This window comes from Pantherophis guttatus, chromosome 1, assembly GCF_059756535.1.
Source record: "Pantherophis guttatus breed Tessera chromosome 1, ASM5975653v1, whole genome shotgun sequence".
NCBI classification, from domain to species: Eukaryota; Metazoa; Chordata; class Lepidosauria; order Squamata; family Colubridae; genus Pantherophis; species Pantherophis guttatus.
In genome coordinates, this window is record NC_142063.1 from 119701797 (window position 1) to 119715614 (window position 13818).

At 37.0% G+C, this 13818-nt stretch overlaps 2 protein-coding genes across 12 annotated transcripts in view; one reads left to right on the forward strand and one right to left on the reverse strand.

The window, feature by feature from the left end:
• The window catches only part of USP37 (ubiquitin specific peptidase 37), a 39712-nt gene extending 35793 nt beyond the window's left edge, over positions 1 to 3919 (forward strand). For all 9 annotated transcript variants that reach the window (XM_087881659.1, XM_034433696.3, XM_034433695.3 and 6 more), the window contains 3 exons: positions 506 to 575; positions 1394 to 1532; positions 2366 to 3919. In XM_087881659.1, the coding sequence (XP_087737785.1) occupies positions 506 to 575; positions 1394 to 1532; positions 2366 to 2441 (285 nt within the window). In that variant the 3' untranslated portion in view covers positions 2442 to 3919. The remainder of the gene's footprint in view (positions 1 to 505; positions 576 to 1393; positions 1533 to 2365) is intronic.
• A 2552-nt stretch (positions 3920 to 6471) lies between these two features.
• VIL1 (villin 1) overlaps positions 6472 to 13818 on the reverse strand; it is a 39106-nt gene continuing 31759 nt past the window's right edge. For all 3 annotated transcript variants that reach the window (XM_034433700.3, XM_034433699.3, XM_034433701.3), the window contains 5 exons: positions 13352 to 13496; positions 11219 to 11407; positions 10420 to 10488; positions 8711 to 8848; positions 6472 to 7665 (listed from right to left, as the gene is read on the reverse strand). In XM_034433700.3, coding sequence (XP_034289591.2) covers positions 7552 to 7665; positions 8711 to 8848; positions 10420 to 10488; positions 11219 to 11407; positions 13352 to 13496 — 655 coding nt within the window. In that variant the 3' untranslated portion in view covers positions 6472 to 7551. The remainder of the gene's footprint in view (positions 7666 to 8710; positions 8849 to 10419; positions 10489 to 11218; positions 11408 to 13351; positions 13497 to 13818) is intronic.

The following is a 13818-nucleotide window of genomic DNA, read 5'->3' on the forward strand; positions in this document are numbered from 1 at the left end:
TAAATGAGTTTTGACCCATTTTACAACTTTTTTTGTCACTGTTAAGTGACTGATTGCATTTGTTAAGTTAGTAACATGGTTGTTAAGTGAATCTGCCTTCCAAATTGGCTTTGCTTGTCAGAAGGTTGCAAAAGCTGATCACATGACCCCAGGATACAGCAACTGTCATAAATATTAATTAGTTGCCAAGTGTCTGAATTTTGTTCACGTGACTATGGGGATGCTGCAACGGTCATAAATGTGAAAAATTATCAGTCACTTTTTTCAGTGCTATTGTAATTTTGAACGGTCACTAAATGAGCTGTTGTAAATCAAGGACTACTTGTATTTAACTGATTTTTTTAAAATACATTTTTTATAAAGCTGATTTGAGTTTACTACATATTTGAAATGAATTATTTTAGTGTTTGATACAGTGTGTCTTAAGTTTGTTATAAAGTCTCTTATAAAGTTAAATGCCCAATATATTCAGAAGCAAACCATAGCTAATAGAATTCTTTCACAGACAGGAGAACTTCCTAATTCATATCGTCTCATTAGTATCGTAAGTCACATTGGAGATACATCCTCCTCAGGTAAGAAAAAGGCTGCGTTTTTTATCCTTCTTATTGTTTTTCTAAATTGTGTTTTGAAGGCCTTTTCAGGTAACCAGAATTCAAGATGAAGAAAGAAATGCAATAAAAACAGTTAATTTTGTATGCTTGATTTTAATCCATCCGTCCATCTATCCATCATATTTATATGACTGCGTATCTCACAAAACATGACTCTGGGCAACTTAAATAAATACTATAAAATTAATATTAAAAACAACCAACAATTAGCAAATGTTAATATTATTATTAAAAACAAGTTTCCATACATGTTTTACAAAGTGAGGAGTGCCATTAAACAATTCGTTATTTATTCATCAATAAATCTGGCATATAAAAAGAAGTTGAAGCGCAGTAAAAATGAGTCACATTTAAAATAATAAAAGCAAATTTGTCTGCAGGAGATGTCATTTATTAGATACTTCTGTCTGTATATTTCTGCATGAATGACATCAGAAGCCCGGATGTTACCAGAGGCCCGCCATCTCTGCCATAGCACCCGCCCCATGGAACATTCTCCTGTAGCGATTAGGATGGCTGGTCTTTTCTAAGGCCCTAAGGACTTGGAGCTCCAAGTGTGAGAAGGCCCCACCCTTTGCAGTACTAGTGACTGTCAATTGTGATATCTTCCTCAGCTATTGTGTATTTTAATTTTTTATATTTGTAACAGGATTTTTAAAAAAATACTTTGAAACAGTTCGCCTCTCGAACTCACTTATTGAGATGGACAGTGCACGAACTGAATGAATGAATGAATGAATAAAGAAATAATTCTTTTTGTCTGTTTCATTATTTTTAAGGTCACTATATTAGTGATGTATATGATATTCGCAAGCAGGCATGGTTCACATACAACGACCTGGCAGTATCAAGAACTCAAGAGGCCTCTGTCCAGAGTGATAGAGACCGAAGTGGCTATATCTTCTTCTATATGCACAAGTAAATATTATTTATATTATTTACTGTTTGCATGTTTTATTTCATTTCCATCCATGTGAAAAGATGAAAAATACTCTTCTCCCCCCCCGCCCCCCATTTCCTAGCTCTTGCCTGGTTTTTCACTATGAAAATTGTAGAAAACTTAATTTTATAGCTGTTGCAAGGAGGATATTGTGTTAACATAGCCTTCTACCATGCATTTGTGTAAAGAACTGAATAGACAAGGTGAAAGAAGATATTACTGAAACCTACACTGTAAAACCATGGGTTTTATTCAGATTTCCAGCTTGTGTATCTTGTGAAAAATACCAGAATGAAGACCAGTTAACAAAAAATAGTTCTTAAAACGAGGTGGGTTCTATGTGAACTCTTTAGGGACTGGAGAGGTGCTAGGCTCGAGAAGAGTCTTCAACTGGAATTAGTCAAACGTTGGCAGAAGTTATAAAACTGGAAGGGAGCTGTAGTAATTTAGAGCCATGACACAAAATGGGGTATTGCAGTCATGGCTTTTGGCATTGATTCTTTAAGAATTCATACCAAGCCTGACCAGCTAGATTTTGAGTCATGAGATAAAAGTTTGGGTGTGTAACAGAGAAAGAGATAAACAAAGGGTTTAAAGTTTTTAATTCAGAAAACAAACCTTCATTTTTTTCAAATGTCCTTATGAACTCAAATGTCTCTGTGACCTTATAAGACACTAGATTATATTGTACCATTCAGAATCTCTCTTACTTCTTTTAAAACATTCTTTTTAAGTGCCATCTTGGGTACATCATATGCCTTGGCTGCTCTTTGTATATTCTCTTTGGTTTCTAATGTGTTCTATTCTCTAGGGATATATTGGATGAATTGCTTGAAACAGAAAAGAACCTGCAACTGCCTGGCACAGAAGTGGGGAAGCCAGTCTGAAGAATGGCCCTTTACCTGAGCACAAAGAGTTAAGAACTTTTGCCTAATGCACAGGAGACACAAACCTGAGGAACTCGGGGCATAGTTGAGAGACAAGCTGCTTCAGATATGAAAGGGCCATTCCATACCTTTCTTTGAACTTCAGCAATCAATCTTCTGTTACCCAGATTTTTTTTTATTGTTTTGGTTTTGTTCTCTGTTGAGCTACTCGAAGAATTTTACCTGCAGCGGAGACGATCAAGCTAGAGAATTTAAAAACTTCTTCCAAAACTTCTAAAAGCATAGTATGAGAGAAGACCACAAGATCACCTATTATTAACAAATGGAGAAGATCTTACACATAGGTTGACTTTCTTTCTGTGGAAGAAAAGGGAAGAAAAAAGCATAAGCTATACTACAGCTATACTATGCCGTGGAAAGTGCAGGTGGCTGACTGGTTAAATAGAAGGATCCGTCTTTTTCTAAAACAAATGGACTTAAACATCTATGATTTGTAACACTCCAGAATCCTTCATTTTCATCATTTCAAATAATATATACATATATGTATATTTTAACTTTTTAAAGTTTTTATTCTTTTTGAAGGCATTAGTTTCCAAGTACTGTCATTTGCAGAACAGTTCCCTCTCCCCTTGAGTGTGCATGGTTTGTATATATATCTATATTTCTTGTGTTTCATGGAAGAGCTGTGCTGGTTGGGTGGTGATCGGCAGTCCCTTTCGGAGCTGATGCTAATCAGTAAATGAAACAGAAATAGTTCAATTCTGCACTGGCGCCTCCAGAGCTGTATTGTGCTTGAAAGTGGGCAACAGGAACATGGAAATATAACAGTTTCTTCTCATGCGGTTGGAAAAAACAAAACAAAACTCTTAAATGATTAGCATTTGCAAGATTTTTCAGAGCAGCAGTAGAGGAGTTTAGACACTTAAAAGTGTTTGAATAACTTGCTTATATTGGCAAAAATTATATAGAAATTATTTGTGCCCAACCCTCATTTTAGTGCTGGAAGTTAATAACTGTTATCCCATTTTCACTTTCATAGCAATGAAATTGCTAATAATTGAGATGTTTCTTGATTTGCTTCATAGTAAAAATATTTTCTTTGAAAAAGATAGTAGCTACATGGAAAAATGTATTTTACCTCTATTTGTTGGGGATTTTTCTGTTCTTTACTATTAGAACCTTCTGAAACTACATTTTGAGAGTAGACACGAGTCACATAGACATTAGAATTATTTGTTGCTGAAAGGTTTTAAGATTATTGATAATTGCAGGCAGTATTGGAGAACTCTAAATACATAAATATAGAAGATACCAACAGAGTAAAATGCTATCTGATGTAGAAGACAAAGTTCTCAAAAACTACACTGCACCAAAGCATAATATGCTAACTTCTGTCATAATTTTGTACTGTTCACAAAGGTATTTCGGTGTGTTTTTAACAAAGAATAAAGGGATTTTCTTTGTAAAGAAGAGTATCTCAGAATGTGATAGTCTTGATTCTAGAGTAAGGCTAGCTGTCTGTTAATGAAAAAAAAAACACCCTTCAGATGTTTGGTAGAATCTGAAAAGAAGCTGAATTTCTTTTTGCTTGAGCAGTTATCAATACAATTCAGGAAAAAGCAGGATTTGTATTGCACTGATAGCTGAACTTCCATTCAAGTGAATGTTACGAGTCATTGGTCCCTTCTCTGCCTCCACCCCCAACTCCAGATTCATCCTAGATTTCCTTATGATTGGAATGTGGGGTGGTGGCATTTTTCTTTAGTGCTTGTTGTGTTCTCTTGAGAAGGGGTCTGGAGAGCTGAGGCCTTTAAATATAAGGGGAGGTGGCAAACTCAGGTTCAGGAGAAAAAGAAAATCAAATAAAATTACATTTCCCATTCTCCCTTCTGGCAGAAGGTATTAGCTTTCATTTCCTGCTCTGAATGGAAGGGTCTTACACAACCCATTGTAATTAAGCAGTTATGTTTTTGGTTCCATACTTAACAGTGAAGCCAAATTAACTAATATATATGCAGTTTCTAATTTGGTGTCTTCTGTAATAAAATGCAGAATTGCCCCTAGTGTGTAAAGACTGATTTGCTTCATCTAAACCTGAAAAGTATGTAGCCTGAGATAAATTTATGTACCTTTGGTAGAAAATAATTCTCATTCAGTAAGAAGTGATGACTATTAATCCTGCCTGGTTTGCATTTTACAAATCAGATCAAATTCTGTGGCAATGCAATGAATTTGTGCTGCAGTTCATCTATTTTTCTTATTTTAAGTTTTAACTCTGAAACTGCCGACCGTACTGGATTATATTTAAACCCTCATTAAATGGTTTATCATATTTCCTTTTGAGAAATTATACCAAGGAGTTTGGAAAATCTCTTGGGAACCTGAACTGCAGCTGCTGATATTTTTTAAAAAAAATGCTTATTTAAAAAAACAACTGGATTTAGTTATACTATGTTTCTGGAACAGCATGATATGGTTCACCTCTAGATATCTTAATTCTAGGATTACTGATTTTAGATTTTGAAATGAGGCCTAGCTTTAACCATAAATTCATCCAGTAGTGGATGAACTTCAGCATATTTTAAATTCATCGCTTCCTTTTATCTTATATCTGTCAAATCTTTTTCTGCACTTATTTTTTATACAAGAAATAGCCATAACATGTTTGCACTAAGTAACTAAATTCTTCTGAAAAGTAAAACAAAACGTGTACATACTTTACATTTAAAAGGTAGCTCAGGTAGCTTACTTTAAAAAAACAAACTTTAGAATCACCAAGCATTTATGCCTCTACTGTTCTAATGAAATGCAAAAGTCTGCAATTATAGAATATTAAGCAGCATTGCTTCTGTTTGGATGAAGCCTAATATTCATATCTGTGACAAGGTACAAAAGTTTCAGGGACATTTCTCTATTCTGAGCTGCCTTTTCACATCCCGAGGACCTGACAGCATTCAAGGATGGCTCTGTACATTATGGGTCTCTGTTGCTAGATGTTCTAAGAGAAAGCTGCTTGCATTGCAACTAAGTAAAAGGCAGAGTAATTGTTTTAAAATTGCATAAATTAATATTTCACCATGAAGTGAATATTCTGGGAATAAGATTGCCATGTGTTTCTGAAAAAGAACAGTTAGGGTGCTTTTTAAAACTAGATAATTAACAGCCCATGAATGGAAATCAAAGAAAGTTCGTAACACTGCTGTTGACCTGTAGCAGTAACCTACTCCTTTGCTTTTACTCTAAGAAGTTATTTTGTAAAATCTTGGTGGAAGGGAATAAATAAAAATGACAAGGGTATCTTAGCAGGTGCATTGAGAAGATTGCTTTGATTATATGTTGGGAATCATTTTGTATCCCTTGACATAATGTGGAGCAGCAGTTTTCTGTGTTTTAGCAGACCTGTTCTTCTATTCCTCACAATTCTGCTTTTATTCTTTCTTTTAAAATAATGTGTAGATCAATTTCTGAGAAATTAAACGCTCTTTATTAATGCTGAATCTGATTTTTCTTTCCAGAGCAATGCAGTGCCTTACTACTTTTCTATTGTCGTTACTGCCATTTGATTGCTGTTTTTCCTCCACAAAATTGGCACTACAAAAATCATGGTATTTTTTCACGTTGATTTTGCTTAGATATTCCACATTTTTGATTGATTTAAAATTTGTTCTTGTTTGTTTTAAAAGTGCATAACCGTGTTGGAGAAGATATCGCTGTATATTTAAAAAGATACTAAAATTCATTATGGAAAAGAAATGTTCATTAGCAGTGGGGTCCTTAATTTTCAATAGCTGTCATTCTCTAAAGGTAAAATTACTATTGTAAGCCGCAAAATGTCAATCCTGTTTGCTTTGTCTTTGAGGAGAGACTATTTCTGCCAAATGGACTAGGTATAGTGTTTTAACATAGTTTAACTTTAAACTATATTTACAATGGCGATGGACTGGTAATAGAATGGCCCAATTCTGTTTATGCTGCTGTGAGTTAATGATGTGATAACTTGCTGTTTACAAACAAGGATAGCTTCTCGTTTTGCATGAAGAAGTTTTATTTGTACTGGGATACATTTCATAAGAGAACAGTGGCTCCATCTGGGATGCCTTCTACTTTATGGGTCACCTCAAAGACTATTTTGGAGGCATCTTCTTCATTGGCAGTTGAAAACTCTAATTATAATCATGTAGACAGCTATGATCATAGATAAGAGCAGATTAAGGCAGACTTGGAGGGGCAATACTCCCAGATCTGTTATATTTACTTCTATTGGCAAAGCTGTGTTTTTAAGCAGCATCAATTAGCTGCTTTTAAGTCATTTCTGGCCAGGTTGCAAGATTGCGATGTCCTTGCTTGAAAGATTTTGGTCCAAAATGTTTTTAAAATTCCACGTAGGAAAATCTTTCAAGGGCAGTTGATCAGAAAAGTAGCACTCAGGGAGTTCGCTCAGGGAGTCTCCTCAGATTGGACAAAATAACTGAGAGTCACTGAGTGTGAGAAAGAGGCAGTGGAGAGACCGAGGGAGCAAGAGAGTGCTACAGCATCTGCAAATGGGAGAGGAACAAGAGCAATCGTGGGTGGGTGGACGGTTGGCACACCTGTCCTATGGTGCAAATAGGGATTCCCTATAAAAAGAGGGGAGTTGGAAAATAATCACCCAACAAGTCAGGTTCTGACAGATAGCAGAATGTATGGCTATGGGCCTCATTCAAAACCGAGCCCAACCTCCTTTTAAGAAAAATGGGAGGGTTTTTTTGCCTTCCACTAGCAGGAAATCCACCAATTGCTTTCCTGCATCTGTTCCATAATAAAATTGTTAGGGCAGCCCCATTTGCCAGCTTTGTCACTAAGTCAGATTGGAACTTGGCTATTGGGAAAAAGTAAATGATTTCAACATAGTTTTGGGCAGCTTCATAACTGGAGGAAAGTATGTTAAAGCAGCTGTTCTGGGTCTGCACTAAGATCATCTATATATTTTTTTTTTAAAAGGAAGCCCTTTTGTCTTTACAAAACTGCTAGTGGTAGGACATTCTGAATGCTTCTGCTACCAAGCTTTTACCAAAAATGACATTAAGGTGTGCAAATGGCTGGAAAATAATGGCAGGCATATTTCCATTTAGAAAAGTCCTTTTTCCTTCTTGAGAGACATTTGTTTCCATGAAGCCAGTGCAGCAAAATCCCGTTGGGACATTCCGAAGATCTGAAAAAAATCTTCCTCTGACAAGTATTGCTGTGGAATGGAAGAAAAGTACATATGTGATAAGTGACAGCTAGATTTATAAACAGCGAGAAAAGTAAATGAAGTAAATTATTAAATATAGGGTCCCCCCCCCCCAAAAAAAAAGTCACAATGGAAGCAACATTTCTATTCTGGTGTGGTTTTGCATAGTTCTTTGTAAGCTGCACTTAACAAATTTGTGTTTCTAGGCATTATTAAAATCACTGCAAAGATAAAATGTTTGCCTGTACACCGAACTAAAGTGAGAATATTCTCAGTTGGCCTATATTCCTTTTTTTCATTCATTTTCATTTTATTAAATTTGTATACTGCCCTACTCCCGAAGGACTCAGGGCGGTGAACAGGCACAAAATAAAACTTTTTCATTTATGTTTTATTCATATTTATTTTTCACATTTCTGAACCCCTTATCTTAAAGAGGGACTCTAAGTGGTGTACAATAAAATGTCAACATCTATTTAAAAAGTACAGGTAATCCTTGACTTACAATAGTTCATTTAGTGACCATTCAAAGTTATGATGACACTGAAAAAAGTGACTTATGACCATTTTTCACACTTATGACCATTGCAGCATCCCCGTGGTCATGTGATCAAAATTAGGATGCTTGGCGAATTCATATTTATGACGGGTGCAGTGTCACCGGGTCATGTGATTACCCTTTGCAACCTCCTGACAAGCAAAGTCAATGGGGAAGCAAGATTCACTTAATTGTGGCAAGAAAGGTCGTAAAATGGGGCCCAATTCACTTAATTGTCTCAGCAACAGAAGCTTTGGGCTCAATTGTGGTCGTAAATTGACTACCTGTCTATGAAAACTCAAATGTTCAAATTAAAATGTTAAAGCTAAACATTTTAGGAGGCAAGAATAGAGCTTTAACTTCATACCAGATTACAGGAAGTTCCCAAAGACATTTAATAAACTTTGTAATGAGCAACTTTTTTTTTTATCCTGGATTTTCAGCAAATATCATCAACTCTCGAAATACCCTCACTGTCCCCGTGGAAACTCTGACTATAGCCCTCTGATCTCTCACCTCCTTCCGGCTGGGATCTATGTCCTTGGGAAGGTCTTCTCCAGCTACATTCACCAATTTCTCCAAAGGATATGTAGAGAATGACAACTTGCCAAAAGTTGTCTTGGCAGTAAAAATTTCTTTTCCTTCCAAGATTTCCTGAAATAGAAAAAGGGGAAGCCCCCAAAGCTATTCCCATGTCCATTTTGTCCTTGTTTCAATTCGATAAAAAGGAGTTACAGGCTGGGCTTTTCTAAATTGATTCTCTTTGAGATTGTAGATAGGAGGGGTTGTGTATTTGAAAAGGGACACTGCAGTGGAAATGACTAATGAATATGCTGTGGTTGAGGAACTTTTTGTGAGAGTCATTTAGATTGTCATTTTAAAAACCAATGGTGTTTGACGCAACGTAAAAAGGCAGTTTTGTGCTAAAGAGTGGCAGCATCATGGAGTCAACTCACTATGTGTAAATAGTGAGATCAAGAAGATGAAATACATGAATTGACACACCCTGATGTTGAATGAAAAAAATCCCTGCTGTGACCTTTCAGAGTTTTTTTGTAGATTTATCAATGCCTAGGCCATGGAACATAAGAGTTGGAATCCTTAACAAATTATAATTATTCTGTGCCTGAATCTTGTTTTGAATTTGCTTTGCAGGTTTCCTTGTTTAATAACTGCCTTTTTAGTGACTGCAATTATGAGGGTGATGAAAAACTAACTTTATGATCTCTTCCCATGCTTATCATGACAACCTCAGGTCTGTAAAGCAAAGCAAAGCGGAAGTAAGATCATAAGCACAATTGTGGTTTCACTTAGTGACCACTTCACTTAACCACCAAGATGCCAGTTCTAATTGTCACTAAATGAGGACCATCAATGTTCATGAAAAACTATTTTAGGTTTAAGAATAAATCATCTGAATGTTTGTGGTGTCATCAATATTGCTTGAATAGTGATGGGAAATATGTATGCATTTAATATACAATTGTCAGAGTTGTAATTTCTATATTTTCTTCCATTTCACTGACTTCCCTGCTACCTTTGCTTGCACTGTCCCTCCAAAGTGGCACAGGCACACCAACAAATATATGAATGTAATAACATTTGATGCCCCAGGTAGAATGATGTGCTCTTAGGAATCCCAAAGGTGCTTTTTCTTTTTTGTTTTTCCTTGAAAACGTTTTGCTTCTCATCCAAGAAGCTTTTTCAGTACTGACTGTCAGAACTGAAGAAGCTTCTTGGATGAGAAGTGAAACGTCTTCAAGGAAAAACAAAGTCCAGTTGAGTTGCCTTTTGAAAAAGCACCTTTGGGACAGGACAACCATGACCTGGATGATTTGAGAATCTCCCTAGAAATGGTCTTAGGAGTTTTTAGTTCATTAAAGTTTATGTCTAATGTTAATTTTTAAAATAGTTCAACATTCCTTGTTCATAGTAAACTGTAAGAGAAAGTTCCAAATGTGAAGAGCTTGTTGCAAACTAAGGTCCAAATTTTTTTGCTTGGCCTTTAAGAATAGATTCGGTTCATATTCCTTCACTTTATTCCTTTTTCTCCTCAACTGAAAGTAGATATTGTATTTCAGGAGTAAGTAAATGCAAGCTTCACTTCTTTTACAGGCACTGAAATAATTTGAAAGAGGATTTCCTATTCCTTCCACAGTGGAAAGCAGTACAGTATCTTGCTGTTAACACTCTGCGTTACTGCTCGCCTTATTGGCCGTACTTACAGAAGTGAGTTGGTCAAGGCTGTCATCATCGGCAAGTTCGGCTTTCAGTTCTTCATAGGTTTTCTTGTCCTGCAGGGAGACAGACCGAATTTTGTTTTTTACTTTATAACTGAAAGCTCAGGCAATGAAAATACGTTACAGACTTTCTCAAAGAAGAATGTTGTCCATTCTGAGATTCTGAGAACCACTAGCTGGCATTCCTTCCATGAAAACGAAGGTTCTTCTCAATCTCAATCTCTCTCTCCCCCCTCCCTCCCCCTGTCCCTCTCTCTATATATATATATATACATACGCACACATACATACAACTATCTATCTATCTATCTATCTATCTATCTATCTATCTATCTATCATCTATCTATCTATATCTAATCTATATCTAATCTCTATCTATCTATCTATCTATCTATCTATCTATCTATCTATCTGGAGAGACAAGGTAGAAAGGGAACCCCTTTCATCCAATATATATATCCGTGATGGCGGAACTATGGCACACGTGTCAGAGGTGGCACGCAGAGCCCTCTCTGTGGGTACGCGTACCCTTGCCCCAGCTCAGCTAACTGGTCGTCGGGTTTTCGAGGCACACGTGTGCCAGCCAGCTGGTCATCAGGTTTCCGGCGCTCTGGCGTGCATGCCTTCTGGTTTGGGCACTCAGTGCCTAAAAGGTTCATCATCACTGATATATATGATTATCTACCCTTCTCTCTCCAGACTACCTTAATACAGGAATAGGTCACTTTTCTTCACATACGGTACAGGTTTTCCAAGTCGGAAGAAGAGCCTTTTGTCACTTACCGTCCATTTGAGGGGATCCCATGCTACAAACCAGCCGGTGAATGTTGGAGGTTCGTTGCCTTGTTTCAGAATCACAATTGGAGTGTCAGGGTCCCGACTGCCTGGGTGAGTCCTCAGGTATTCTTGGGCAGTGACAGCTGCTGCTTCTTTCTCAGCCTCGTTTGCATCTTTACCAATCCAGAAGTAAACCTGGGGGAGCGGGGGGGGGGGGAGAGAAAAAACAGTATGGAGTTTGGACCATTATTTCAGGATTAAAATTACACTGCTGAAAATGAATCCAGGTATGAGGAATAAGCACATGCAAGCATAAAAATTGGGTCAGAATTACATAGAATTAAAGTTATGTAAAGACAGAACCTTGTAAAACAGGCCTTTTTAAAAAATCAGCTAAATCCATATTAATGTAAACAACCCAAAAGTTCTTTATTAGAAGAGCTTTTGGGGTAATTTTCAAAACAACTCTCATCCCATCTCCAAATTTCCATCTGCCTCTTCTCTGAGCAAGAATGTACATTATTTGGGGAATTAAGATGGATTCTGGCAACACTAAATATAACACACTTAACAAATTAGTAGCGAAAGTGTATATAACTGGTGGCTTTCTGGTGTTAATTAAAAAGAAAGTCTTCCAACAAACACAATGACTGGAAGTATGTTTGTTACAAATTGAAGGGCAACTTATATTAATTGAGAATGTGGTAATAAAGGATATTTGTGTCAATGGAGAGTTAATGGGCAAGAGAATCAAATAATTAAAGTGTTTAGAATGGAAGCAAAAGAGTAGGTAAAACCACTACTATTACTTCCTTCAAGAGAGTCAGAAATACTAGCCCTACCTGCCTCTTTCCCCTCCTTCAGGTACATAGGGAAAATTTATGCAATGGAAATAGGTATACATTTAGGGGGGAAATCAGGATTCTGAAGCAATGAAGTATACATGGGTAAAACAGTTCACCCTCCATAAATACAAATTTACTTTAATAAGTCAAAGTAAGAATTAAAGATTCTTATTTGTGTTTTCCTTCTGGTGAATGAGTAAAACATCATCACACACACTCACAAAGATACACAACAGTGCTGGCCAGTGAACCCTAGCTTTGGCAATTATAGATAAAGGAATTCATTTTTGTTTTGTTTGGTGGCTTCATCTGTCAGGTAACTGCACAATTTAACAACTGATTCCTGCAAGCAGTTCTGCAAAGCAGAAAATGTATAATCTATTACTGAAAAAGATCTTTGGTCCATATATTTCATGGGGCGGGGGGAGTGTTAGAAATGGTCTGCAGACTCACATACTTAAGAGTTGTGATTTTTTTTCCCTGTTAGATTGGCAGTTAAGTGCTTTCCATTTTTATGTTTGGATCCAGTTTTCTGTATATAGGTTGGCATAAAGTTAAGGCAGAGCCTGGCTCCTGCAATGATATTCCAGCTTTTTTATTGGCTTTACACAGGTTTTACAGAAGAGTGCACTGATTTCATTTGAAACAGACATATTTTGCCACTTCTATGACAGGGATACGCAATCTTTTTTCAAGCCCAACTACTCTCATCAAAGATGATGTGTGTTAGGCCTATTAGAGACGACACGTATTTTACTACATGTTGCCATGGAAAATTATGCCTCTGTGATCTGGCAACTAGCAACTGAATTTCAACTGTGACAATCTCTGCAGGGTCCCGAAATGGAAAAATAAGGATTAGGTGGCTGCATGTGTTCTGTTAAGGTACCCACTGCTGCTATACAGTGGAAAAAGCAGAAAGGGAATTGGTGTTTGGTACCAGAGAATAATTCCAATAAGCATTCTCTTCCTAAACTTCTCATTTGTGATCAAAAGAGGGGAGGAGGGAAACGGGGATGACAGTTATGAGAAAGAAGTGAGGACTGTGAAAAACGGAAGTGATAAAGGGTGAAAGGAAGAGAATATTCTGTTCTAAAAGTTCTTTGAGAATATAGCACAGGCAACTGCAATCAACTGCAGACTATATTAGTAATTGGATCAGATGGGATGTGGGTGGGCATACAAATTGCTCAATAATAGGAGGCACCTTTGATTCAATTATTTCTGGAAGAAAAATAATCATTGTGGATAAATGTCTTCCTCTGTCTATTGCATCTTCCAAGTTCATACCCACCTGGTCCCAGGCATCCAGCAAGAACACGTCATCTTGTTCTAGATCATCCTGAGTAAAATTGGTGATCTCCGTGGCAAGGAATTTGCCTGTCTTATTGGAACACTCAAAGAGCCGAGGCGTGATTGAAATGGTTTCTTCTTGCAATCTACGTAAAATAGATAAAGCATTTCAAGGTGCTGCTGGAACAACCTCCTGGCAAAAATGGGGAAATTATGATACAGTAAAGGATTTCCACACTCAGCAGCATTGAAATGGGTGCTGTCTAGAGCAGAGAGGTGGCGGGGCAGAAAATCATTAAGAGCTCTCTGCTGTTGTTGCTCAAACTCTTCCTATTCAACCATAATCACAGCCCCAGTTTTCATGAATGAAATAGAACGGTTATCAAGTCGCTCCTTGAATTCTACAAACTGACTACAGCCCATGGATCACTTCTTCACTGCTGTTCCCCTGCTTCCCTTTTTGAATTC